This window comes from Alosa sapidissima, chromosome 14 (assembly GCF_018492685.1).
Source record: "Alosa sapidissima isolate fAloSap1 chromosome 14, fAloSap1.pri, whole genome shotgun sequence".
NCBI classification, from domain to species: domain Eukaryota; kingdom Metazoa; phylum Chordata; class Actinopteri; order Clupeiformes; family Clupeidae; genus Alosa; species Alosa sapidissima.
The window spans coordinates 8,520,438-8,548,287 of NC_055970.1; the positions used below are offsets into that span (position 1 = coordinate 8,520,438).

A 27,850-nucleotide genomic window follows, 5' to 3' on the forward strand; every position below is an offset into this window, starting at 1 on the left:
ACACACGCACAAACACACACACACACACACACACACACACACACACACACACACACACACACACACACACACACACACACACACACACACACACACACAAACATGTCATCAACACAAACAATTTGTGGTACTACTTGATGTATACATCTTTAGATCATCCCTATTCCCAGATCCTAACAGGCAATTCAAAAGCACAGGAACCCATTTATTTACTTCTTATCACGGGACTCACAGCCTCAGCTGATTGCAACTCCCGTAGTAAACACAACTGAAGCCTCTCACCGTTCTGAAGCACATCCAGCTGGCGTGAGAGAAGGGGAAGGTGCCGTCGTACTCGGTGGGCAGCTGGGAGGCCTCCACGTGCTTGTGCAGGGATTTCAGAGAGGTGAGGAGCTCCAGCTGTCCAACACACATGATAACGAGAGAGAGAGAGAGAGAGAGAGAGAGAGAGAGAGAGAGAGAGAGAGAACACGTGCACAGGCGTGCGAAAGAGAGAGAGAAATATAGAGGCATCCTCAGTTTCTACAGTAACAACAACAACATTGCAGATATTTATAATTGTTATAAATAAAAGAGGTTATCTCTCTTAACTTTAAGCCCACAACATCTGCACATGAATCGAAAAGCTATAAATGTTGTTATCTGTTTTGATGCCACGACCTCTCTGGAACGGAGTGTGCCAGAGTTAAGCACGTCCTCAGAGCCTGGCAATCATGGGAAGTCAATAACACACACTCAACACAGCCACTTGGTCTTTTAAATAGCACTCCATCAGAGCAAGGGGGCTGAGAGGAGGGAGCAGATGTATGGACAGGAGTCTACAGCCAGCAACTACAGACTGAGAGCTGACCAGTACAGAGATATCATTTTATAGTGATTGCACAATTTGTGTATCCACCTTGATGCCAATTACAGTGACTATCTGCATTTCATCTACATTACGGCCTACTCTATTGTGCCACTGGGTGACCAACAGTTAGTGTGTAAGCTTTTCTGTCCTCTTACCTGTATAGAGGGGGTCTTCTCCATACGAAGGGCTAAATCTCTATCTGCCAGCAAAAGCACTGTATGGATGCACCCTGGCATAGCGTCCTAAAAAAAGAGGATAGCGTGAGCGAGAGAGAGAGAGAGAGAGAGAGAGAATGTGTAAAGTTTCAAAATAAAAGAAAACAGTGGAACTGTGACCCTTTTTCTCATTTCAGAAAATACAGTGTTCAAGATATTCATTTTAGAAAAACTACAGGTGGCTCAAGGGTCTTGGTGAGGTTAAGTTCATAGTCAACATGGCCTACAATAACACTCACACTATCCTTGAGGTTACTTTACAGCTGTAAATTTATTGATCGTATATTGTTTTCTATAGCTTGTGTGATCTGTTATTGTAAAACAGAAGAACAAAGCCCATACACTAACTGAAGTCTGTACAGAAGTCTCACATCCGCCAATAAAAGAATGGTCAGATACACCGACATGAGACCTACATGACTCAAAAGCCCGTAAAACTACTGAGAGAGGAGTCTCCAGAGGCTGTAGTTTTCCCCCTCAGTGACACAGACACATGCACACTCATCGTGGAACACATTACTGTACAGCAGTCTTGAAAGACACATCCAAGAAATTCATAACAACTGGCAAACAAACAATACTCTGCGCCACTGACTGAAGTTTCCTGGCATGGAACCTAATGCTTCTCTCTCTCTCTGTCAGACAGCAGACCTCCGTCTATTCAAACTCCATAGTGACTCATGGATGAGTGTTCCCTGATTGTGGCCCCTCAGGACAGATCTACCAAGGGCTGTCGAGGCTTTTGTCAGCTGTGCACCCGTGGGCTGTAAATTCATGATTATTACTAAGAGGGTGGTGTGTTTCCATGTCTTCCTGCCATCTGCGGGTGGACGCATTAATCTTCAGGATGCAGTGATGAATGGATGAAGCCCCAGCTGCCCCACATACATGTCTGGTGGCGTGGAGGTGTGCTCAGGGCAAACAAAGGGTTCGGCCAACAGCACAATTTGAATGAAAATGTCGATACACCTATGCAAACAATCTCTTGCTCACACACACACACACACACACACACACACACACACACACACACACACACACACACACACACACACAAAGCCTTTCAACATATCCCCCGTTGGCACATCTGTAAATGGTGCCTTAACTGTTGACTCTATTTTAAATTTCCATTCTCTCAGTCTCAACTATATTTTAGTGTGTACTGACGTGAGCAACTTCTATACACAGGGAAGCCAAGATCACTGCAGGCACTCACTCCCCATAGGCATATGACGAGATACAAAGTCTATGCCAGACTGCCTTTACTATGTGTTAATGTAGGCAGGCATCAGTGTCAGCTTGCCACTGAAAATTACTGGAGACGCAGACGCTTGGCATAATACAGAAAGAACACTAGAAGGAACATTGCTTTAGAGTCAACCCTGATAATAACAGAGAAATGCTCAAGCATTGTGCCAATCACACACATCATTCCCTCCTGTTGCGACATGTTTAAATGATTATTTGTTTAAGTTTAACAGGTCCAAATCGAAATACACAGGCAGACTGAGCATGAAATTATGATGGAGAAAATACATTACAGCACACATTTTTTATGGGCAGTGTGATAGCGTACCCTGCGGGTAAACTGGCATGGTAATGCATTGTCTGTTGTTGACTGATTGTACCACCTGTGTGTACTGTTGCTATAAAAGTAAACAGATGTTCTAACTGCTCTGAGAGTTAAGGACACAATTCCCAGGTACAAAAAAAACATCCTTGATATCTATTTTAGATCCTGGATAAAGCTTTGAATATATTATGGATTACAAGGCAGAGTAACGATTATTATTTTTTTCAGACACTCACTTAATCTTTTGCATACACAACCACTGGCATTAATTTTTGCCATCTGCATATCCAAAAGCGTTTTGTTTACTATGTTCTTATGTGTGACAAGCGATAGCATCAAAATCAAATCCAGTGTGTAGAGGTGAATTGCAGTTTAAGAACACTGCAGTATGCGGAACATGCGGGTAAAAGCCCGGTGTCAGCTGGAAGGGGCCCATAATTTGATGGTGGTATATGTGGACAATGGGGGTCAAAGACAAATAGTTTATGCATGTGGGTGAGCATGACTCTATGCTGCATATGTGTCTGAGTGTGTGTGTGTGTGTGTGTGTGTGTGTGTGTGTGTGTGTGTGTGTGTGTGTGTGTGTCTGTGGGTGTGTCTGTGTGTATAAATGTGTGTGTGTACTGGGGGTGGGGGTCACCCCAGAGGGCCAATCCCTGAGGGCTCATCCCGGCGTGTGCTTTGATGACTGCGGGAGGCTCTGCTGCCTCCTCTGTCATTGTTAGCGCTGACCTAGAATGGGATGAAGGGCGCGCTCTGCACACGCATGCCTACTGCAGTGCAGCAAAGCTCTCGACGCCAAAACAGACGTCTCAGTCCCACGCTATGTTGACGTAGAATATGCCAAATGTAATTCTGGGCTGTGTAATTATATTGCAATAAGAAAGTCTGAGCTCTTAAAAAAACACACCTAGTCTCAATAGTTAACAGAGACATGGTGCTTTAGGCATAGTCTAGGGACAGGCCGTGCTATTCTCAGGTATCTCCTAAAATGCATCATACATGAAGCTAATTTTGTGTAAATATTCCATTCTGTCAGGAGAGAATCACCTCCATGTAAGTATGAATGGTTTATTGTGCTGGTTTTTCCGCTGACTGACATAATAAAGAGTAATATCGCACACAGAGGATAGTATACCAGTTGACTAATAACATGTAGGTCTTTTTTTCTGGCTGAAGGCATTTTTCCTCAAAGAAATTTTCACATGCCTCAAAAACAGTTGACTTGGCTTGGAGAACCATAGTCAGTAAATAGTATCCTGATGAAAAACATTCTCTAATTTGTTTTTCCTCTCAGACACACACTGCCCTGCTTTTTGTTTTGTTGTCTTTTTTCTCCCGTTCAGCAATCAGACTATTTCAGTGGTTGAATCCGTAGTTGGCATCCACAGGCCTGTGGCCTAAGCCAAGGCTTTTAGATGAATGTCTATAGCTACGCTGGCACAAGCATAAAGGCCCAGAAAGAATGAGTCAGGGCCTTTCAGAGACGAGGGCAGGGCCCCATTCGCCCGTCCGCCTGGCCTTCGCGTCGGTGCGGTGGCTATGGCAGCAATGCTAATCAAAGCTAAAGCTATTGTTTAATCCTGCCTAACCAAATGCAGCTGAGAGCGGGAAAGATTATGAACCGAGCCAGAGAGAGAGACAAACTCTCATTTGTTCACCAATACGGCGAGGCAAATCCACATAAATTACCACCTACATAGATGAAATACATATGATGTACATCACGTAGCCTACATATGATTCATAGATGGCTGAGTGTTTAGGTTATTGGATGTGTCTCTACATCCCTCAAGCACTCAATGTTTAAGCACACTTGCTGCTAAACTGGTTTATTAACAGTCACCCAAAGCATGCCATTGCTATAGATTTACGAGTAAGGTATATTCCCAATGACTTTGTATAGGACCTACTTGTCAACAAGTGATGCATGACTGCTTACCTGCAGGATATTAAAAGCTTTGAAGAGGGCAGGCACCGGTGAACACCGACGGGCATCTACTAGAACTGTCAAACCCAGTGAACGAACTTCTTTCCTGTGAATGAGGGGAAATGTGATCATCAGATTATGCACGTTTCACCCCAACATCTGTATGTCCCTTGTGAAGTTTTGAGACTTTCTGCTTTTTCAGCGAGCACTGTTGCTGGCAATGGGAAACACACTGGTATTTCAATGGGCACATTGTGGGCAGGATCAGGGACTTGAAATGGCTCCAAAGGTGATGGCATTACCTGAGAATGGTGTAGAAGTAGACCATAATCCTCACAAGCTCACCACTGTTGCAGTTTGGGTTTAACCAAATCGTATTTCTTGTTGTAACAGTCACCAAAGCATGTCCAGATTTATCTGTAGTGCCTGTTATGATGACAGATGAAAAAATAACCCTCAGCCTGGCTTACTGGGATCACATATATATATCCCAAACAATGACACAGAAACAGCCACTCCTTTTCAGCTGTGGTGTCAGCAGAAAAACGGAATTAGCAAAGACATGTTAAGTTTTTCCTAATGGACACAAGTGATGACTAAAATTGAACTACTGAATATACTCCTTAATCCCTGCAGCAGTACAGAAACACTCAATGAAAATTGTAAACGACTAACCAAACTACTGAATACTCTTTGCACCATGGGAACCCTCACTAAAAACAAGAAAAGGAAACTATACAGAGACCCCAGGTGTACCTACCGGGTAGGCAGAGTACTCCTGAGCTCAGCACGTCTGGGTTGATGTTGTGGGCCTCGGTGAGCACAGGCTGGCTCTTGAGGGAGGCTGCAGGGAGGAGGGGGGCTGGAGGACCCTGCTGGTTAGGCCTCATTTCACTGACTGGCCTCTCCTGACTGGCCGGCTCTTCGGCTGGACTGGAGGCTATGGAGACAGACAGGGAGTGTGATTGACTTCTCAAGACATGGAAAGAAAAAATGAAAGAAGAACAAAAACATATACACACACATACACAGACAGACACTGTAATCTGCCCATACTTACTTAGGATAAAACAAAAACAACAAACAAACCACCCCACACAAAGCCTCGTCCACACATACCCAGGAAAGACAATCACCTTACAGTACATATTAAAAAACTCAAATCCTCTTTAAGACACAGATCCACAGATCCACAAATGCATGTACCGGTAAGAGATATCCAGCCGACATAAATGCTGTCAATTACCGTGCGAGCAACCTTCAACTGATAATCCAACCAAATGACCTGCAGCAACAAGTCAGTAGCCACATGTGTCTTACCCAACAGTGTAGGAAGTCTTTGTTAGATATTTAGGCAGATGTCTTTAGGCAGATTGTGTCCTTTGTATCTTAACGACCAAATATCCGAGAGAACAAGACAATGCACTAACTAGTCATTAGTCCCACCCTGTCCCTAATTAGTTTGATTACCAGTGTGAGTATATGGACTAACTGGCTCACGCAAGAGCCATTACACTTTTAATGCATCTACAACAAATTGTCTTTGTTTAGAGGCAGAGTAATACTCATCTTATAAAGCCCAACACAACACAACACAGCACGCTAACATTAGCTCCACTGGAATGAGGGAGTGGAGCACGAGACAGCAGGTCTACATTCCCCAACAAATCTACAAATCCTCCCCATCAAGCACAGAGAGAGGTCCAGTTAAGTCCAGGGGTCTAAAGATACTGTACCAGCACACGGCACAGCACAGCACAGCACAGCACAGCCACACACACACACACACACACACACACACACATACAATAATAATAATAATAATAATAATAATAATAATAATTTAGAACATTCCAGGCGCTGATCACTGGAACTGGGAAAGGCCAGGCCGAGAAGGCCTAACAGCATGCAGGAGCGGAGAGATATGGAGATCAACAGTGCCGTCCAGAACGATAAAAGCGTCCAAGGTGGAACGCAGAGGGAACAAGACAGGGTGGGAGGAGAGAGTGGTCCTCTGGGATCAAAGTAGATGATATCGGCCCAGCAAATTCCAAATACTGCTGTACAGCCATAAAACAGCTTAAACAAGGACGAAGACAAACAGGGATATATCATCCCGAGACACAATCTTGCTGAGATTCCCATATTTTAAGGGGGCTTTTGGGTAAAATACTTAAGGTGAGGATTTGAGGCAAGGGGCTTGGTGACTGGGTGAAAGAACTAGAAGGAATGTTATTCCTTGAGACGATAAGGTACCAGCGAATTTGACAAACAGGACTCCATTACACCCTGAGCCCCCTGCGGCCGATCTCAGACTCCCCCTCCGTAGACGGCAGTTTTTCTCCCCCTTCAGCACAGCTCCCGGTGTTTTGATAGAGCAAGCGATACCAGCGGTTTCCTTTGGGGCCTCCCAGCAGTAAGCCAGACGGAGTCTCAGCAGCCAAACATGGGGAGACATTCACCTGGCCGTGGGGGGGGGGGGGGACTGGCTGGGTAACTAAGCCCTCTCACCCCTGCTTCCACTGTTTTTACAGGCAGGTGGACGGGCCCACATCAGTCTGTCTGCTACATTTATACTGATTTTATGCTACATCGATTGGCTCAAGTGGATTGGCATAGGGGTGCGTTTGTTTGAGAGTGAGAGTGAGAGTGAGAGAGAGAAAGAGAGAAAGAGAGAGAGAGAGAGAGAAAGAGAGACAGAGAGAGAGGGAGAGAGAGAGGGGGTAGGAAAAAGAGAGAGGGAGCCAGACATAAAGAGAGAGGGAGCCAGACATAAAGAGAGGGGATAACTAATATACGTGAGAATGCATGTATGATATGTCTGCCATATAGATCACATGAGGCGAGGACGTGTGCCAGTGTTCTGTGTGTTGGTGAGCGAGCAACACGGCACGGCTATGCATGAAGCGTTTTAGTTTTACTATGGAAAAGCTCAACCTGATCCCTGTTACCCTATACTGATTTCTACATCTGTCAGGCCCATCACAGCCCTACTCACAGACTGTATTGTCATTATAGGCCCCACTTTTAACACAGAGGGGGGATATAAATTAGAGACCTTAAAAGTCTCTTTCCAGATATAAGACCATGGGGACTTTTCAGAGAAGCATTGGTGGTAGCTCATTTTGACCAGCCTCTGGTAAAATTGAGCTGTGCTTTTGGATTAGGAAACATCCATGTATCAACAAACATACAGCTTAGGTGAGTTTTCAAATAAGTCTTGTGATATGACCATGAGACTAAGTTCAATGAGTTTAGTTTCCTGAACAAAATGCATTATCTTAAATATGTGTTACGTTTACTGTCTCACGGTAAGTGATTAACGAGTAGCATACGGTTTAGCTTATATAACACCGGATGACTTAAGGTGGGATGTAATAACAATGGTGGCAACAATATAGCAGGAAATAATAAACAGTGGTTACGAGTTCAAAGGGCTCAACAACCACCCACCTGGAGGAAGATGACTTGAATCAAAGTGACACTGGCAACAAACTACATTTCCTCTACAACTACACCAGGTCTAAAGCACCTCTATACAGTAAGGCATTCAGCAGCTGTACAGTAGGCTCTGTATAGAAACAGATGAGATGTCCTTGAACAAAGGATGACGAGACCTCCACCTATCCGATAACCTTCGTCATCATCATGCTTTCTGACGTGTTATATGACACCAATGTCATAACAGGTTAGTGAAGCATGAGTTGTGATTGCATAACGCTTTTACATAGCATGACACAAAAAAAATCATAGATAATACATGAAAACAACTATAAACAAAAAAAACAAAAAAAAAACAAACAAAGAAATTAAACACCCTTGAACAACAAAAGCACACTATGTAATACACTATGTAATAAGAACTACAGCAATGGAAATAGATATAAATAAAGAGCGAAGGAGTTTGGGGGATCAAGACAGCAGAGAGACTACTGAAGATGATGGCATGACATCATGACATATGGGAGGGGTTAAAAGGAGAGGAGAAGGAGGAACAGAATCTGGAATGAAGAAATGGGAGGATTCAAGGATGAAGTGATGAACGAGTGATTAGGTTTTTTTACCACATCACTTAAAGGAGAGAAGCTGATGGACTAGGGAGAAAAAAAGAGCAGGAGGAGGGAAAACAGGATGTAGATCATTCAGCAGAGGGGGAAATTAAACAGGTTGTGGTTTTGTTGCAGTGAGTCTTCAGCGAAGAAGGGAAGAAGTTACGGAGTAGATAAGCAATAAGGGTCTTAGTGCAGTTACAGGGCAAGGTGGGGAAGACATAAGGGTTCCCCTCTGAAGGGAGGACTCAGGAGGTCTACCTGACGGATGCTGAACTTGGGGGTCCACGGCCTCCTCTTGATCTGGCTCCCCACAGGAGACATTTACAGCAGGAACCTGGGTAGACTCCTGACTCGACTCCTCCACTTTCCCACTCTCCTCCTCCTCTTTCTCCTTCTCCTTCTCTTGGGCCTCCTCAGCCACCACTCCAGATGTCTGTTCCTCCTCAGCAGCTGCTGGTGTCTGGGCGGTGTGTGCGTGCCCACCCGTGTGTGGGTCGGGGCTGTGTGAGCCTTTGACCTGCGTGTCGACCTCCGACTCCGCCTTAGTCTCAGAGCTGCAGTTACCTCCTGAAGCCTCCTGCTCACTGTCCGGGACACTTTCTGTGACTGCACTCTCCTCGTCCACACTGCTCTGAGACACACAGTGCTCTTCACCTACCTCACTTTCGACTATCTTCTCCACCTCTCCCTCCTCTCTCAAACCTTCATCTTTCTCCTCCTCCTCCTCCGCCCTTCCCTCTTTCTCTTTGACCTCCTTCTGGCAGCTCTCGCCTATCTCCCCCTCTTCACCCACACTCTCAGGAACGGTACCCTCCTCCTGAGCTGCCACCTCGGCTGCCGCCGCCTCTGCAGCGATGGCGCCAGAGGTGGCAGCTGCGACGTCTCCCAAACCCGTTTGTGGCGTCTCCGTCTTTATTTCCGTCATCTCCCCCACCCCACCACTACCGTCTCCCTCCTCCACCTGCTCCTTCCCCTCTGCTCTACGCGGCGTCTCCCTCTCTGCCAGGTGTACCTCAGCCGGCTCTGTCCTCTCCTGACCCTGCTGGCTGCTGGCTGTAACCTGATCCTGAGCTGGGGGAACAGGGGCAACGGGGGCACAGGCTACGCTCTCCACTCTCTCCCCCTCAGGGCCTCCTGAGGTGGGACTGCTGCTCCTGGGCGAGCCAGTGTCTAGCGGAGGAGTGACAGGCTCGACAGGAGAGTTGACCTGCTCATTCAGTGCGTCTGTTTTGGTTTGACCCTCAGCGCTCTGCTCCTGCACGCCTGTCTGCTCTTGCAAAGCCTCAGTGACACGCACAGGTTCTGGATCTTTCCGGCAATTGTCTTTCTCGCCTTCCTCAACACTACTTTCAGACTCTTTACCACAACTGCTACCCTGGTCGAGTGAGGGCCCCTCCTCACATGTTTCTACCTTGCTAGCTACCTCAGGACCCTCTAGGATCTGATCTACAGGTGAATTTGCACTGTCAGAGTGAGTGTCAAGTGTGCAGTTGAAAATGAGAGATTCAGATGGTGCCGAGTCATTGCAACCTGGCTGTTCAGACGCAGAGCACTCACACTCAGGCACACGTGGTGTGGAGTTATCGGCAGAAGAGGTACCTTCCGTGCTGCTGACGTTTCCAGATCCATCCGGCTTTGGCTCGTTCGCTGATTCAGCGGGGGTGGGAGTGTCTGATACTGCAGGGGTGGTCGGGGTCAGTACCACTGGAGGATAAGAGTCATTCAAGTTCTCCTCTATGAGCATGGTGCAGATCATGGTCTGCGAGCAAGCGCTGTTTTTGAGAGGGGTCTCCACAGACTTAGCCTTGGGTGGCGAGAGCCCCGTAGTCCTTGGTTTGTGTAGGTTTCTGTAGTTCATACTTATAGACTGGGTTAGCGAGCCCTTCTGAGGGGAGAAACGCGGAAGTGTGATCTCGGCCAGCTCCACGTACTCCCCCTCCGAGTCGTCCGTAGAGGCCCTTTCCACACTGTCCCTCTTTGAGGGAGCCAGGGTCGGGAGGAGCTTAACCTCGTTGCTCCGGCCACTGTCCTGTATTGTCCTGTCAATCAAAAGCGCTGTGTTTGTCACCGCAGGTTTGTTACCCTGCTCCGACATGGAGTCCCTCTCCTCATCCCCTAACCCACCCACCCTTTCATCCCCATCCCCTTCTCTGCTCTGGGTGACCGCAGGCAACTCGGGCGCCGCCTTGGGCCTGCTGATGAACTCAGGGTGCACCACATCCTCCCAGGGCACGCGGAAGATGTCGCTGTCCGCCGCGAGAAGGCAGTGCTGCAGGGCTGCGGCACCCGTCCGCTCCTGGTTGATCGAGTCCAGCCAGGCCATGGTGAAGATGGAGGTGTAGGCTAGCTCAGGCACTTCCAGCTCCTCCACATACTGCCCGTTCACGCTCAGGCACTTGACGGTGATGCGCGGCGGGCTGCTCTTTGGGGTCGGCGCTACCTGCAGGTAGAAGTCTCCTGGCTTCAGCACACGCTGGTCGAGGGACGAGAGCTGGATTATGACCTTCTCGTGGACGCACAAGGGCCAGCCTTCGTGACGGAACAGGAACCCACAGTAGGGAAACTAGAGGGACAAGAGACACAAACAAGAGTGGTGTGACTGAAACGGTCTACTGGTAAAAGCAGCACACTATAAATTGTGTTTAAAACAAACTCAATCAACCATGAGTGTGAATGGCACCCTCATAATGAACTCGCTGACAAACATGACTCACGTTCTTAGCTGTTGCTATGACTCCGTCGTAATGAAGTGTAACTGTAACCATAACATGCTTTTTCCTCTTTTCTAATGAGGCCTGGATTTACACAATAAAGGACTGCCGTGTAGAGGTCGTGAAGCATGAGACTAGGCCAGACAAAAAGCTCACTGATATCATATGTCTCTTGAAAGCTAGACTAGACGGTCAGAATTTGGTAATGCAATAAGGGCTTAATCAAAGACAAAGCCATGTTTAACATGCTTCTAGGATGCCATCCAATTTATACATTATAGTAGAGTAACTAGATTTACAGATCACAGGAAACCTACAGAGTTCCTGATGATGGGAAATAACATGCAAGAGGCAGGCACATTTCACAGTGACGTGGATATTTTCAGCTGAGCATTGTGTGACAATGTACAATAGAATCCTTTATACCAAATCTGTTCCAGTAGGGCACTCTTAGGGGGCCGTCTCCCCTCTTTCACTGAAGTCAGTGAGGGGAGAGACTCTGCACAGCTTGACCTGTTTCTTCGGCCTCCAGAACTTCTGTTTCTTTCAGCAACAGCATGGTAAACAGCAAAAAATAGCCTCCTCTCCTCTCCACCCTCCTCTCTTCCTCTGCTCTCTCACCCTGGCACTCGCTGCTCTCAGTGTAACATTGTCCCCGCTGTGGAACGTGATGCAAATAGGTCCCGGGCAGAGACTCGAACGATGAAATGGAATCGTCTGTCGGAGCCCTAACTGACTCTCCGGGTCGGGCTAAAAATGACCCGTTTCCTTTGAAAAGCCAGTCCCTGAAATAGTTCTTGGGAGGACAGAGGCCAGTGGCCTTGGATGGTATAGGGCTACTCACATACAAGGGGGAGGGTGAAAAGGCTTTTATTCAGACATGTGAAGCCTCTGGTTCCCATTATTACCCACTATAACCCAGCTAACCACCGCCACACCACTGGCCCCTAAAACCACTGCCCCCCCACCCCCCATACACCCACTCACATCTTCAACGTCTCCCCACTCTGAGAGAGCACTGCTGGGAGGTGGGAGGCTGTGGCAGAGGTGCTCTCCTGACCTCAGGTGCCAAGCCGGGCTGTTTTCCCACAGTGCCAGAGGCTAAACTCACAGAGACGGCCCGGCCTCGCGCACGCTGACACCAGAAAGGAGGGACGTGTAAACAAACCCTGTGTCAAGTGATTTCCGCTCCGAGGTTGCCTTTCAGCTCAAGCGCACTCCGGAACAAATCCCAGCCTCTCTCTCTCCCTGTCTGTCGACCCCCCTCCCCCACTCCCTCCCCCCTTTTTCCAAACCTGCTCCCCAAGACTGCACAGCTTCCGAAATGTGTCTGACTGTGAGGGGCAGAAAAAAATGTCTTACCCACAGACCTTCCCTTTGTGTGCCCTCATTTCTACGTTCTTGATCTTGTGCAATGAATAAGAGTGAAAGAGGTGGCAAACGTATATCCACCCCTATCCCCCAGTTGCAATCAGTTTGATCTAGCAGGGTCAGTGAATCCATTCTATGCCTCTTTCTGACGTCCCCTGTAAAAATAAGCGGTTGTAGGGGAGCTGATGGACCTCAGACCACCGACTATAGACCTGGCCTTCACATGCCACTGAGTCTCCACAGGCAGTGTGGGGCTCCTTGCTCTTGTCAGTCTCACCCTGCTCGTATAAAAGCCATGCTTATAAATGTTTAGCATGACAAAACAACGTGTCTACTTGCCCCCTTTTCATCACACAGTCTCCGCGCAGCAAGACAGCCGATGACAGTGAGGGTGAGAAAAATCGCTCCTTAATTCCTACCGGTGCGGCCGGCCTTGATGCCCCGGCGTGTTGTTTCATGAGAGGCTGGCCCGATAAAAAGAGAAGAGAAACGCTTTCGAGGTCACGGTGAGAACTCGACACAGCAATTGTATGTGTTTTTTTCCTCTCCTTCTATTTCTTCCTCCACCGTCTGAATGAACTCATCTAAGTCTATTCAACTCTAAAATCCTCCCCGTGCATATAAGGTGACACCTAGGGCCAACGAGGGAGGCTCAGCTTGAGTAGATAGGGTGTCACGCAGAGAACTCTCTGCAGTCTGATAAAAAGGCAGCCGTTGACAGCCCCCTCTTTCTGACAGGCCAAGGGGAAACAACAGACCTCTCCAAGGTGCCCTTTAAAAGGCTCGTCTTAGCAGCCGTTAAAAAACGGCGTAGCGCCTGACGGGAGACCTAGAGCGAGGTCAGCTTTTGTCGTCTTTAAATGCAGGGGAACGCTAAGCGCAACACGCAACAGAGCGGGCGTAAAACCCACATCAAGCTCCTATACAACAACTGCAAAGCAAAACCACCGTGGAGGTCAAGTGGGAGTATAAATAGCTAGCAGACGTGGATGCATGATGATGAGGTGTTGAAACTGAGGGTTGGCCACAACTGAAGCACAACATGGCAATGTGGGGCAGTCTGCACGTGATGCCTGATCGAGGTATTTGAAAAGCCTTTTGTTTCCCTAAGGCTGGCAATGGGTTTTTTCAAACCCCACATCTCAGATAACCAAAACAAAGAGGGTGGAGTAGGGTGGCGAGGGGAGGGGGCGGGACATTCTAGCTCCTAGCTTTTGTTTGACTAGCAACACCCCTATGACTAATGACAGCAGCAGGCCCGCCAGCTCACCTAACTAAACATGACAAACGAAACAGCAATGTAGGGGCTGGAGCTGGGCATGATCAGACAAGAGCGTGGCCGTGGAAAGGAAAAAAAAACGAGAGTGGAGGGTTGGGTGCCGTTCACCTGGGAGATGAAGAGGCTCTCTCCCGTGACTAATGGTGACTAAGAGGCCGTTTACACGACACCGCCGGGTGGATTTTCTCTTACCGCCTTCACACCTTTAACGACTCCGGCAAAAAAAAACCTTGCGTGTACACACAGAGGTGTAACCGGCTAAATGTGCTGTAGTGCATATGCCAGACCAGTCGATGGCGCCGCTGTGCAGAAGCTTCACGATAAATTCGCGTGAATCGCGTAGAAGAAAACATTGTTGAAACAGTTTGTTAAGCCAGAGAATGTCTAATAAGTGCTCTGGTTAAGCAGTCGCATGAAATAAGGAGACTACAGACAATTCGGTTTTCAATTCAACTGTTAAACTAATAAAGTTCATTTTCAAGGTATGTGACTGCTATGTGAAATTTCAAATGCTTAGCCTACGCATTGCATTAGGTCTGAGCACCACTGGAGAAAACACTAACATGCAGTAAGCTAATGTTTAACTAAGTTAAGCTAACGTGTGCTTCCAACTTAGCCACTAAAGGCTGATGGGCTACATTGTGCACATAAATCATGACAGGGGAAAGAAAAACATTTTAATATGATAAATAAATGGTTTGGTTTGTTTTGACAAGCAACATGTCAGGTCGAGTGCCGTGGCTGAGTTGAAAGGTGGGGCTATGTCGTCATAAAGTTGCCGGCTTCGCACCTACAGGCGTCTACACAGCGAAAGTTAGCCGGCGGTTTCAAAAGTTCCCACTTCGGAAGCCGGTGTCAAAAGCTGTCGGTTTCAGTCTCCTAAACTGCCGGCGTCGTGTACATGCAAGGCGTAACCGTTAACAAAACCTCACCGGTTTCACAAAAACCGGCGTCGTGTGCACGGCCCCTAAAAGGGACAAGCTCTGCGATGGCAGAGGTGAGCGAGGGTCTTTTCCTGCTGGAGGCCATGTTTCACCAATGGTGAGTCACCGCTGGGAGTATTACTCACAGGGAACAAACCACAGAGAAAGAGAGAGTGGAGCAGGGAGCAGGGAGAGGTGGGGGGGATGTGTGTGTGTGTGTGTGGAGGGGTGAGAGGTGTTGGGATGTAGGCACTCACACAGGCATCCTGCTGAATACTCTGGAGGATGTGCTTCGCCGGGACCAGGAAGTCGATGAGGTATCTCAGGCCGTCGCCACGGTACGTTGTCTCCACGACATCAAACACCTGGCAGAGCACTGTGGCAGCGGTGGCCTCAAAGGGGGGGTACAGCGCTGACAGGGTGCTCTGGATGCAGCTATCCAGAGACTCAGAGTCCTACAGCAACCAAACAAACACATAAAACTCTAATTAATCAAGCACATCCACATCAGCTATACATGCACATAATTGTAAACATACAATATGATTCTCATTCTGATCCCTGGAGTACCAACACACGCGCTCTCTCAGACAGTGAATGAATAATGAAGAAGCCACCACACAGAGACACATAAATACACATTATCCACTGAAAGCCCATCAGGACAGTGGCATTAATCAGATTTATGGTATAATTTAATCCACGCGGAGTGCTTTACCTCTTTCAATCTCGGGACAAAACAGAAAGCAGATGGCTGCTTTTAATTGGTCATGGCACCCAAAGGTGCTGTTAAAGACAGACTCTCCGACTGAAACGTGACTCCTGTGGGCCAAAGAGAACCAGGCCAGATCCGGCTAAATATATCAGCGCCACTCGCTCACTCACTCGCTTGCAAGCCATGATCCAGCCCAGGCCTGGCCAGTGGATCTTGTGGTGGTGGTTTTTCGGGCTCTCTCGGCTGCTTTTAATCGTTTTTCTCGTCCCCTCTGCGGGTAAATGTTTCTTCCTTCCTCCCTTTGAATTTCTCCGCTCTCAACACGCACTCCTCATCTATCTCTTTCTTTTCTGTCACTCTTGTCCTCTGTTTCTTTGTCTCTATCTATCCTTCTCTCTCTCTCCATCTCTCTCTCTCTCTGAAGTAGACAGCCTGGCTCTGGGTTAGTCTTTACCCTAAAAAGGGGGTTCCCAAGGGACACACTAGTAACCCAATGACAGGTTCAGCTGTCTGAACACAGATCCTGACTCTCTGTTACCACCCCACAGTACCCCCTCAGCACGCACACACACACACACACACACACACACACACACACACACACACACAAACACACATACCCACACACACAAACACACACACACACACACACACACACACACACAAACACACACACGCTGCCCCCCACATCTCGCCACACAACTGCCACACACATAATTTATCCTACAGAAAGCCAGCCATTATTAATGCTCCACACACACATGCCACTTTCATGTGACTCATCATCTCAGCCCAACAGCCGACGCTATGACAACAAACACTCATGTAAGTGAAACGGCTGTCTAAGTTAGGAGCTGTGACATTAAAACGTTACATTCCCCCCCACCCTTCCCCCACAAAAAAAAACAAAAAAAAAACGACGTGGACACAGGCATCCGGACAGGCAGACATGGAGAAGGAGGATTGGATGTCAGCTCTGGGTCCGGGTGGACTGCGTCAGACTGTGCTGACTGGTGCGAGAGGAGAACGGTGAGGAAGGACTGTGTGTACTTATCGCACGAGTGAGAACATGGCAATGAGTGGCTCAGCTGCACTTTGTCTTAGCACACGACAGGTGTGGACCTGTACAATATTTTACTTTTCTTGTTGCATGTGAACAAGACCAACAACAAGAAATAAAATGCTTCGACATGGAAGGAGGGATTTTTTCGGCTTTGTTCTGGGGATTCCTGGGGTTTTTGCTCTTATCCCCTCTGGAAAAGGAAATGCCCCACATGCATGCAGCAGCCCATAGAGAGATGGGGGGGGTAAAAAGAGACTGCCAGACAAATGCAGACGCAACAGTGTCAGATAAGGCCAACCGTGTGACCGTTCATAGACAACAATGAACGGGCATTATCTTGTGTATGCAGAACTCCATCAATATGGGCTATGTGCAAAGTAAGTGTGCGCGCACACACACACACACACAGAATTCTTTGCAGACATCAGGGATCAATCTCCGTAGACAGGTTAGCAATTAACCACTGAACCACTGAAAAGTTAATGGCAGATGAAGTTAAATAGACATAAGATAATTAGAATCAGCTTGTGCCGTGCAACACAATGGCGAATGTTTACTTTGGACTAATAGGAGGAAGTAGTTGTCCTTCATCGTGGAAGACTGTGCTCCTGGACTCTGTGTGTGTGTGTGTGTGTGTGTGTGTGTGTGTGTGTGTGTGTGAGTATGTGTGTGTGTGTGAGAGTGTGTGTTTGTGTGTGTGTGAGTGTGTGTGTGTTTTATTATTTCAGATGGCTGGGCTGAGTGCGGGCATACAGTGATCAGTTGCCAGACTGACTGAGTCGAGGGGGGAGAGATAACAGCAGCACGCTGCCCCACCACATCCGCCGAGCCCAAGACCCGCAGGGAACAAAAGCGAGGGAAGATAGCAGGAGGGGCCATCAGGTGTCTTAGAGCTCAGCCCAGTCTGGGTAGATATGTGTGTGTCTGTGTGTGTGTGTGTGTGTGTGTGTATGTGTGTGTGCGTGCATGTGTGTGTGTGTGGGGGGGGTGTGTCTGCATGTGTGTGTGTGTGTGTGTGTGTGTGTGTCTGTGTGTGTGAGAGAGAGAGAGAGAGAAACTCGCCATGTTTGTCTCTGCAGATCTTAGCCTGGGTCTGCTTTGGAAGTCGAGGCTTTCAGCACATTTTAATTAGACTAATGCAGGGCTGACCCCTCCTCACTGTCCACTGTTCCCAAGCAGGGAACACTGATGCGCATCTACACCCATCAGTAGCACACTCTCATTTGGCTCATCCGGTTCCTATCTTGATCCTTATCAGACTTTTCAGCAAAAGTGGCCATTTGGGGCCATGGATAAAAACCATCTGCATCCATTCACTGTTTTGTTTCTTTCTTTCTTTTTTGAGCTAAAATATAATTTGGCAAGTCCTGGTCTTCATAACACACTTTGTACTTCTGTAGCTCTTACAAAAGAGAGGCGGAAAAGAGAGGGGGAAAGCATTGGACAGCCAAACAGTACAAAGCTCCAGTAAGCTAAATGAGATTCCAGTTCCCTGCTCCAGAGGGGTAAAACAAAGTCTGGAAATCAGAGAAGATTCCTTTATGCAATCCTGCCCTGCTCCCTCTCCCTGGCTCTGTTGAGTCAAGTGCCAAGTAAGCGTCCATCACACAGGGTCGCTGTCGGAGGCAGCTTAGTTCTCTGAGCCCACCCAGGGCTCGAAGAAATTCTAAATAATGCATTTGATCATTAGGTCTTAATTCAAGCACCCCCCCCCCCTCCCCCCCGCTCTCTCTCTCTCTCCCTCCCTCTTTCTCTCCCAAACGGGGCAGGACCATGCCTTGTGTCTCTCCCTCTCTCTCTCTCCCAAACGGGGCCAGACCAAGCCTCATGTCTCTCCCTGATGGGTCCAGCAGTCATATAAACCTGTCCACCCCTTCCCATCACTCTCACTCACTGGCCACCGCACACAATCACTGTGTGGTTCGTTAGAGTGATCACACTGACGAGCACTGGTGTATCTTTTTGAGTGAAAAACCCACAACCCACTCTGGCATACAACCCCCCCCCCCCCCCCCCCCACCCCCCACCTTTTGAGGTTTTATGATCGGAACTCCTGTGTGGTCAGACTTGGACATTTTAGATAATTGCACAGGAAGGAAATGGGGATCAATATGCACTTCCCCCTTAAAACGTGCAAAGGCAAACATACTCAGCAACCAAAGTCAAATATACAACATTCCTCCATTACTCTTTTAGAGGTACTGGCAAAATTTTCCTCTACTTTGGACACCTTCATACGAGTTTTGCAACCCCACGAGATGAATTCATACTAGTACGCAGACTTTGCGGAGAGACATTTGGGAGGAAGAATGAAAAAACCCACAAAAAAGTGGGATTTGGAGGGAATCTCACTCAGACTGCTTAATATTCTCCAGAGCTGTTATAACCGCACGGCCGATCTCTGTCATGCATTTCTGCGAGACGGTTTAGAGAAATCTGGGCAATGTCCGCCACGGGCATTATGCTGTACTTCTGTATCCATGCCTACAGGGTAAATACGTCGTCAGATGAGCCTATGAGAGAGAGAGCTTCTGGTGTGTCTCTCTCAGGCCTCAAAAACAAACTGTCTCCCTCAGACTCTGTGGCTCAAAGAATCTTGAAATGCATTTAGCGGATTTGCATGTGTCTGCACGTGGATTGAAAAACCCGGGTTCTGTTTCACAGAACCTTTCCGAATTCTATCTTTTTTTTTAAGGGGGGACCTTTCAAGTGAAACAGGCAGCCTTTCTGCAATGATAACACTAGGCTGAGCTAATGCCTGGGAGAGATGCCTAACCAAGCACATGCTTATTCACCAGACAAGCCCCGTGCCACGGCCAGAACACTATTAGATTACTTAACCAACCAAACCCCAAACCCCCACCCCCTCCAGGTTACACTCCGTTCAATGAATAATCAATAGCAGCCTATCCCTCAGAGAGCTGTGATTCACCCTTTATTCAAAATGGGCTTGTGTGTGTGTGTGTGTGTGTGTGTGTGTGTGTGTGTGTGTGTGTGTGTGTGTGTGTGTGTGTGTGAGAGAGAGAGAGAGAGAGAGAGAGAGAGAGAGAAAGAAAGAAAGAGAGCATTTGTGTGTGGGTCGGAGGATGGGTGTATGAAAGGGGGCTGTGGTACTACTACCAAACCTCAAAAGCACATGAAAGCACTGTAAACAAAGAGTGTAGGAGAACAACAAAACGAAAGAATCTCCACATCACAAACTCCAGTCTGTAAGATCTGGAGGCCAACCGTAACTCAACAAGACCTACTTTGTTGCATGATCCCTCTGTTCAGTATAGACTGCTGTTAAGTCCTACAAATGACATGATCCTAACATCAATCAGACCTTTTGCATTTTTACAAGGCTACTGCAGCAACTTGCCTATGGCTAAAAAAAAAGTTGATCGCCGACAGTTGGGAGGTAACAAGAGAGACACACATGCGCACACAAAACAAAAAAAAAACACACCCCAGTTACCCACCTCAACAAGCTGCTTTGGGGGTAGACCACCGGAGACTTGCCCTTTAACCCCACACAAGTGACAGCACCAGCCAGCTGTCCATCAGGCCGAGAAGGAGAGAAAGAAAGAAGCCAATGGGGGAGTAGTGGAGAGGGAGATGAAAGGGATAGAATATTGCCAGTTGTTTTTCAGAACAATAGTGATTCGCTGTTGCACAAAAGGGTAGAGCGTGCCACAGTGGACAGCAGGTTGGAAATTCTGTCTGCTGTTCATTTTGGGAAGGGGGGGGTGAGGCGTGGGGTGGGGAGGGGTGGGGTGTGTAAGGGCAGCCGGCGGTTTCTGGGACAGTTGGCCAAATAACACGTGAGCGCCAAAAGGCCTTCAAAAAACCACACGCTAATCAACACAAGCTGATGCCAACCCGATATGATGGAAAGGCCCTGGTTGGGTGTCCGTCTTGTATCTGACATGCTTCCTGTTGGGTGAGGCAGATGCTGACCCTCTCGTACCTCACAGGATCTGTGCCTTTAAATCAAACAGCTGCCATGTTTCCGCCAACACACTGGTTGCTGCTCTTCCTGCCAGCGAGGTCAATCCCACCTGGAAAATCACTTTTTCCTTTAAATACAGCAAGCAGGTCAGAAAAACAACTTATTCAGGAAATATTTCATCAAGTCCAGAAAGGCTTACTTGACAAATGATGTCTCTATATAGACATTTTTCCACAAAAAGAAATTCCCAGAGAGATATTTTTGCAGAAAAGTCTTTTTAGGGGGAAACATTCAGGATAGGTGCTGAAAGCAACTAACCCGTGCTTCTGGTGTGTTCTGTTTTTTGACCGAAGCATTCGTCACAAACCTACATAAACATCACGCCCACATATGCAGGCTGCCACTGTTATGATGAAAGTGACTGTAATTCTAGTGGAAAGAAGAGGCAAAGAACTGTGGTGAAATGTTTTCACTGAAGTATGATATTGCAGGAATGCAAGTAAAAAAATGTTTTTGATTGTCGTTGTTATACCAATTTTTGATTAATTATACCAATATAATATAGTGTAATCACTGCATTGAAGCAACTGACGTTAAAGTAATAACGCCTATTATCCCATTTGGATGTAGGACTGCAGCTTCTGTTGCGGTAATTTCTGTATCAGAGCCAAAAGTTGCGAAACACGTCCAATAAATTCCAAGCGTGAATCAGGTTGAAAAGAATTGGGCATGAAAGAACCCAAACTATCAGTCCAATCAAATCAAGACCCAGAAGGAAAAAAAGGTCAGGAATTCACGCGGGAACTGCTCACTTCTTCATGGTTAATACCTTTGCTTTGATTCCCTGATACCAAACACCATGAAGAAGGGCTGATGAGAGTCCGCCCTGAGATCCTCTCTACAACTCACCCCGCAGATTTATTTTTCTTCTAAAACAACACAAGTCGTCCATTCAAACAAAAACATTGGTGATTTTTATCTAACCAAACCCACTTCAAGTCCTCATTTTTTCTTTGTTCCTCTCTCAGTCGATCCAGTGGCATTTCACATGTCTTAATTCCCAAAACACTTCGCAGAGCAGGAACAGCCATTAAGGCGGCTTCCTGCTGATGGTGTAAAGGGGTGGCGGGTGGAGGGTCGGGTCGGCTCCTTCATGCAGGAGCTGATGATAAAGCCCTCCTTCGCAGCCTCTCACCACTCACTACTGACTGGCCTGTGTGCACACCAGCCTGACCGACTCTACCGAGACAAAAGCAGGAGGCTTTTCTCACGAAGGCCACCGCCAAGCTTGCCCCCGGGCCAGTCTGACCTTCGGTAAAACATGGTTTTGGGGCATCGAAAGGGGCCATTATGTGCCTCTCTGAGGCGGCCCTCTCCACAGAAAATGGCATAAGACAAGTTTTTTAAGCAGCATGTGACGAGAACTTCTAACAATGGAGATCTCAGATAAAATAATTCAGGCTTTCATCAAGAAAAGAGGGCAAACCGCAGCCACTGAGATCTTTTGAAATGGCCGTTAGCGGAATCTTTCTCAGGAAAGTCTTTTGACAAGAGAATCAGGGCACTGGGGAAGCGGAGTAATTAACTGTTACGAGTCATCCACCAAGATGTTGAAAACCTACCACCCACAAGAGGATGCCATGTTTCGCTCGTTTTTTAGGTAAGTAGATAACACTTAATGAGAGTCTCATTAAAACCACAGAGATGAGGATTGAAGGGCCCTTCAGCAGTCAGTGTTCCCTGAAAATGATATGCTAATCATAATCCAAACCATTCAACAGATCGGTAGGCCGATAGAGGTATCGACCAAAGCCTTCTAAGACTCCAATCTCAAGCTCTTCTCTTAAGTCTAACACAAGAGCATAACCTTAATGCCCCCCGGTAGATCAAAGCCTTTGCATAAGCGGGTTGACGCTGTACAAAAAAACTTCTGACATTTGGCCCTCTTCCAGTGATGGATTGGCTCCATGTCTGCCCTATTGAAAACAGTGTCTCCAAGAAATGAAAGCTCCACTGTGTCTGGGCTGTGTTGGAGTTGAACTCAGCAGGATATGACAACACAAGGTCACAAAGGAGGAGACTGCCTACATGTGGGGGGTCTGGCGTGGGCATTTGGCTTGCCTGTTTATAAACATCATCAGCGTCCCCAGCTCGCTCATGATAGGCTTCATCACCTCACACAGCTGGAGTTTTCCAGAGCTAGCCACGCGACCAAGCTGTGGTGGTTACCAGAAAGAGCTGCCTGTTGTTTTTTAGATGAACAACCACACAGGTTTTGGCAATATCCTGTATGTTAGATTAACGCCCTAGTCTTCCTGCTATGTGTAAAGATAAAGAAAAAAAAAGCATGTGAATCCTGTCATGGGAGATGTAAGCCTTCTGGAAATGTCAGACACCATACACTAAGCCCAGTGTCATTCAAACTGGGGCACACAGTAAGTAAGATATTAAAGGAGAAAAATGTTGGCTAACTTTCCCTACCTGTTATCTGCAGTCTTTGTGGAGAAAGCTCTCTTAACATTATCTCCCAGATAACAGATATACCCTTTTCACCTCTAAAAATAGGTCAGAGATTATAATAGTGTACCTACAGGGAATAGGCTAGTCTGAAACAGGAGACTTCCCAGCCACATGAGGGTGTGACTGTATCTCTGTTTCAGGAACTCCAATGAAGATGAACTATTGACACATACGCAAACAGACGTACACAGGCTCACCTTTCTGCCACACAAAACTGAAACTGCCAAGATCAGGAGAGAAAAAACAGATGCTGAAAGACGGTCAACAACAGATCCCTGGGATTAGGCCATTTACTTTATCTGTCAGACATTAGTAACAGCCTTTGAAGTTCATTTTGTCGATACTAGCTCCCTCACAACCTTTGCTCTCTGTTCCAAAAGGCAAATGCTTTAAAAACCAACCACAGAACAAATGGAGAATTCCATTTCCTGGAGCTCACATGCCTATCCGGTCGGACTGTGTTTGTACATGAGAACCTTTATTCAATCCTACCTGGTGCTCATAATACCAGGAAGTTCTCTTTTATAGCAAGGGTAACATGAAGTGACTAACAGGCCAAAAGTGGGTTAGTGAGTTATCCTGTTAGCGCACTGGCTAAATATGGCACAGAAGAAGAAAACGAGGAATGCCTCTCTTTACAAGAGACAACACACAATCCTGAATAAGCACACAAGACATATTTCTTAGATGCATTAAAAGACCAGGTTGTTTACGCACCATAATTAACACTCTCACATTAAAGCTGAAGGTCAGCACTTGGAAGTCTTGGGCACCGTCTGGCGCCTGACTATATCAGTGCATATAGCACACAGTGCCTTGGCGTCTGTGTGTATGTTTGAGAGACTATGTGTCAATAAACGCGGGGTGTACACTTGCACTTGACGTGATTTCCACTTTTAAAAGCTGTATCTTTGTGCCTACAGTGCACAGAAGCTCAGGTGATCGATCACTGTCACCCGACAATGTCACGGCTGATTTGGGGAAGCCTCTCTTTCACTCGCTGTCCTTCCCTTCATCTCCCAAAACCACATGTCTTTAGTTCGCTCTGCATGGCACTTCAGTGGAGGAAGGGCAGACCCAGAGGGGCTCAGAGGGTCCTCCTAACATGATTTATACGCATCTCTGATTGTTGCGGTGACACGTTTCCATTCACCGCCTCCCTCTTACTCCCTCCCACTTACTCAGGCCTCATACACACATATACACACACATACAAACACACACACATACACACACGCACACACATACAAACACACACACATACAAACACACACACATACACACGCGCACACACATACACACACGCTCAAAGCGCTTTATGCCAATTCCATCTGATAAATACAGATTACGTGTGTGCGGACCTCATCTGCCTCTTATCTTTATGGGGGCCATATAAGAGCAACCGCTATGTCACAGTGCAGATTGGGCAGCTCAGCATTCCTGCTGCAGATGGTAGCATGGCCCCCTGGGGTCAGGGGGTAAGGCTTGTAAACGGCTGAGAGGACGGGGCTAAATTGGCCCGCTGCATGCGGCCGGCCTTCACAGCTTGTCTGCTGAACCCCTTGGCAGTATATCACTACTAGACGATGCCAGAAACGAGAGGCTGTGATGTGACACTAACTTGTGTTGGAAAACTTCATGTTCATGACATGACACAGGTATCAGACACGCATCAGTCATCCTCCATGGACAAACACTGAGATTGCATTGTTTACGACACACGAAAGCCCCCGGCCACAGGGCGGTTTGAGCCCCGTGTTTTATGGCAATTAGGGTTTTATACACAAACATTTTTCACAGGTCTGATCTGGCTGCCAGCATGAGGCACATTCCTCCACATCAGCAAAATAAACAGCAGTGTGCTGCTAGACCAGCACCGCTCCTGAACAGAGATGTGCTAATGTTGCTGGTGAGAGGGAAAACAGCACTGCAGTGATCACACACACACACACACACACACAGGTGCGCACACACACACACACACGTGCATATACATATGAACACACACACACACACAGAACAGGATGTTTGCTATTGAGTTTAGATAGTCAGTTATCAGCTATCAGAGTATCGTTTGATGTCAGAGCAAGGCTAGTAATGGGTCCTTTGTGGCCGGTACACAGCTTGAGGGAGTGAGCAATACATAGCGCCGCTGTTCTCCCAGCGCTCTTCAAAAGCCCCGTCGAAACAACTGTCCATCCTTTGAAAAGTTAAAGTGTAACGCTTGTGGGAAGATCACTGGGCCCTTTCAGCGGGGAGCCAGATGAACTGAAACCTCTTATCCCGTCGTCCAATGAGTAAACACAGGCATCAAATGATGCAAGGGTTACCCCGCAGGAAGAACAACAAATCAGGCAAAGGACTACCAGATAACCCCATGACCCTTTCCCAAATAGGATAGTCCTTTGGGGTAGCAAGACGAGAATCACCCACAGCTCCAAAGCCAATCTCCCAATCTCCAGCAAGTAAAGGTTGGAAGAAAAGAGAAAGAGAGAAAGAGGCAGAAGAAAAAAAAACGTAGTTACGAACAAAGGAAACTACTTAAAGATGCTTACATCATGAGTCGCAGCACTGTACAGGGGTGAAACGGAGACCCTTTAGGGGCTGTGCAGCAGCATTTGTTTTCAGTTAGCTTCCTCCGACCCAGTCGCTCTGTAAGAAGATGTGGATCAGTGGGCCGGAGCTTTGGGGCTTCCTGGGGCCTTTCAGCACAAGCAGGGCTTCTCCATCTCTCTCTCTCTCTCTCTCCGCAGGAGGCTTGATGAATGCACCCGTTAATGCACAAATATGGAGGTATTTACAACATCGTGAGTGAACATCATCACTCGTTTCTCTCTCTCTCTCTCTCTCTCTCTCTCTCTGTCACTCTCTCTCTCTCTCTCTCTCTCTCTACTCTCTCTCTCGCTTTCTCTTCCTTTCTTTCCAGGACCCAGTTCAACCCCAGCTTCTACTCTGGGCCTGTTAACCCAAACACAGAGGAGGACGCCTAAACCCAAACACAGAGGAGGACGCCTAAATTGAATCCACACATGTCAGTATTTTGTTGCTCGGCTGTGCAGGGGGAGCGACCACCCCCCCACCCCCCTGTGATAAGCGTGTCTGCCTTGGTTTCTTTCTTTCTTTCTTTTCTTCAGCACCAGTTTAATATCCTCTGTTTTTCCTCCGGCTCGATGGAGCAATCCGTTATCACTCTGGGGAGGAAGGGAAGCCCGTCGGACTCCTCCGCGGAATGGAGGAATGGAACTCTCTTTTCTCTCTCTTCTTTCCTTCCTCCTCTACTGGATCTCAATCACTCAGTGAGGGAATTTCAATACCTATCAGCAACACTCACGTCTCACCCCCTTGTCCACAGCTGACCTTTTAGTGACCGTGCTTGTACATCGGTGAGAAAAGGAATCAGATAACATAAACACATGCACGCATTACACAAACACACAAGCACATTTGTGAGTCAGTACTTCTCCACAGGGCCTATCCAGTAAAATATCACAACACAACACATATAGTACACACACAGCTCTCTTGGGCAAAACCAATAAAATCCCAACGCAGCTTTCCTGAGTCAGTGTTTTACCTGCCTCAAGGACACACACTCAAGATTCTGCACACTCACACACACACACACACACACACACACACACACACACACACACACACACACTCACACACACTCATCAAAAACATACACTAACATCTCAAAACTTATACACTCAAATAAAGATACACAGTGCACAGGGCAAACACCTCCAATATCTCTTAATCTCAAACTTGCGCTACTGTTCATTTTATTTTTTATACAGCACTTTTGCCTTCATACTTCTCTGCTAAGCTAGTTTAACCACAGATTGTTAACTAAAGCACCTCAGATAAGCACCCCCCTCCCCCGTATACCGCCCTTCCCCCGTGTACCGGTAAGGTAAAACCATTAGCACCTAATGCCACACACACTCACACCACTCTCTCCCTCACACACACACACACACACACACACAAACCACCCTGAACACAGCACTTTCCCTCCAGACTCCGGCTCCTTCTTCACTCACCATTGTGTGTGAAGTCTGTCCTTCTCGCTAGAGTAGTTCTCCTCAGTTGGGTCATTTTCTGCCAGTTCTCTGCAGTAGCCAAGGCCACAGCTGTCCCGCGCTGTGTAGTGCTGTCCCTCCCTCACCCACTGCAGGTCTCTGGCTCAATGATAGCACTCGCGCACACTGCAGCAGCTCTCACATGGTAGAGCCCGCCCCCCCCCCCCCCTTGCCTGTCACTCGCCCACGACTGGCCCCTCCCCTGCCCCAGCCCATGTCTTGCAGCCCCTCCCTCCACAGTCACTCGATCACTTTGCTGCTCCTGCTGCTCCTGCTCCTACTGCTGCTGCTGCTGTTGCTGCTGCTCCTGCTGCTGCTGCTGTTGCTGCTGCTGCTGGTGGTAGTGGTAGTGAGTGTGGGGCCCAACACGGGGGTCTATACAGCCCGCGCAAACACACTCAGAAAATAAAAAAAAAATCACTAAACTGTCACTGTTAATGTTCTGAAAAGTCCACAGAACTCCGGAACACATTTCAGGGTTCAGCTGCTAAGCGTAGCGCTGGCTAGACTATAGACAGCATTTCGGAATTATTTCACTCACTTCTTTTCTTTTGTACTAGAGGAAGCCTGCGAGTGTCCAGGACCTGCCAGGCGCCAGTAGTAAAATACCACTGGGGAATGCAAATCATGTT

General features: G+C 47.5%; 1 protein-coding gene across 1 annotated transcript in view; it reads right to left on the minus strand.

Annotated features, from left to right (window-relative positions):
• Positions 1-27,333, minus strand: part of plekhg4 (pleckstrin homology domain containing, family G (with RhoGef domain) member 4) — a 61,793-nt gene extending 34,460 nt beyond the window's left edge. Inside the window, 8 exon segments of the mRNA XM_042062238.1 lie at positions 283-399; positions 1,006-1,092; positions 4,581-4,674; positions 4,871-4,994; positions 5,329-5,508; positions 8,879-11,183; positions 15,162-15,359; positions 27,180-27,333. Coding sequence (XP_041918172.1) covers positions 283-399; positions 1,006-1,092; positions 4,581-4,674; positions 4,871-4,994; positions 5,329-5,508; positions 8,879-11,183; positions 15,162-15,359; positions 27,180-27,182 — 3,108 coding nt within the window. The 5' untranslated portion in view covers positions 27,183-27,333.
• Positions 27,334-27,850: the final 517 nt, after the last annotated feature.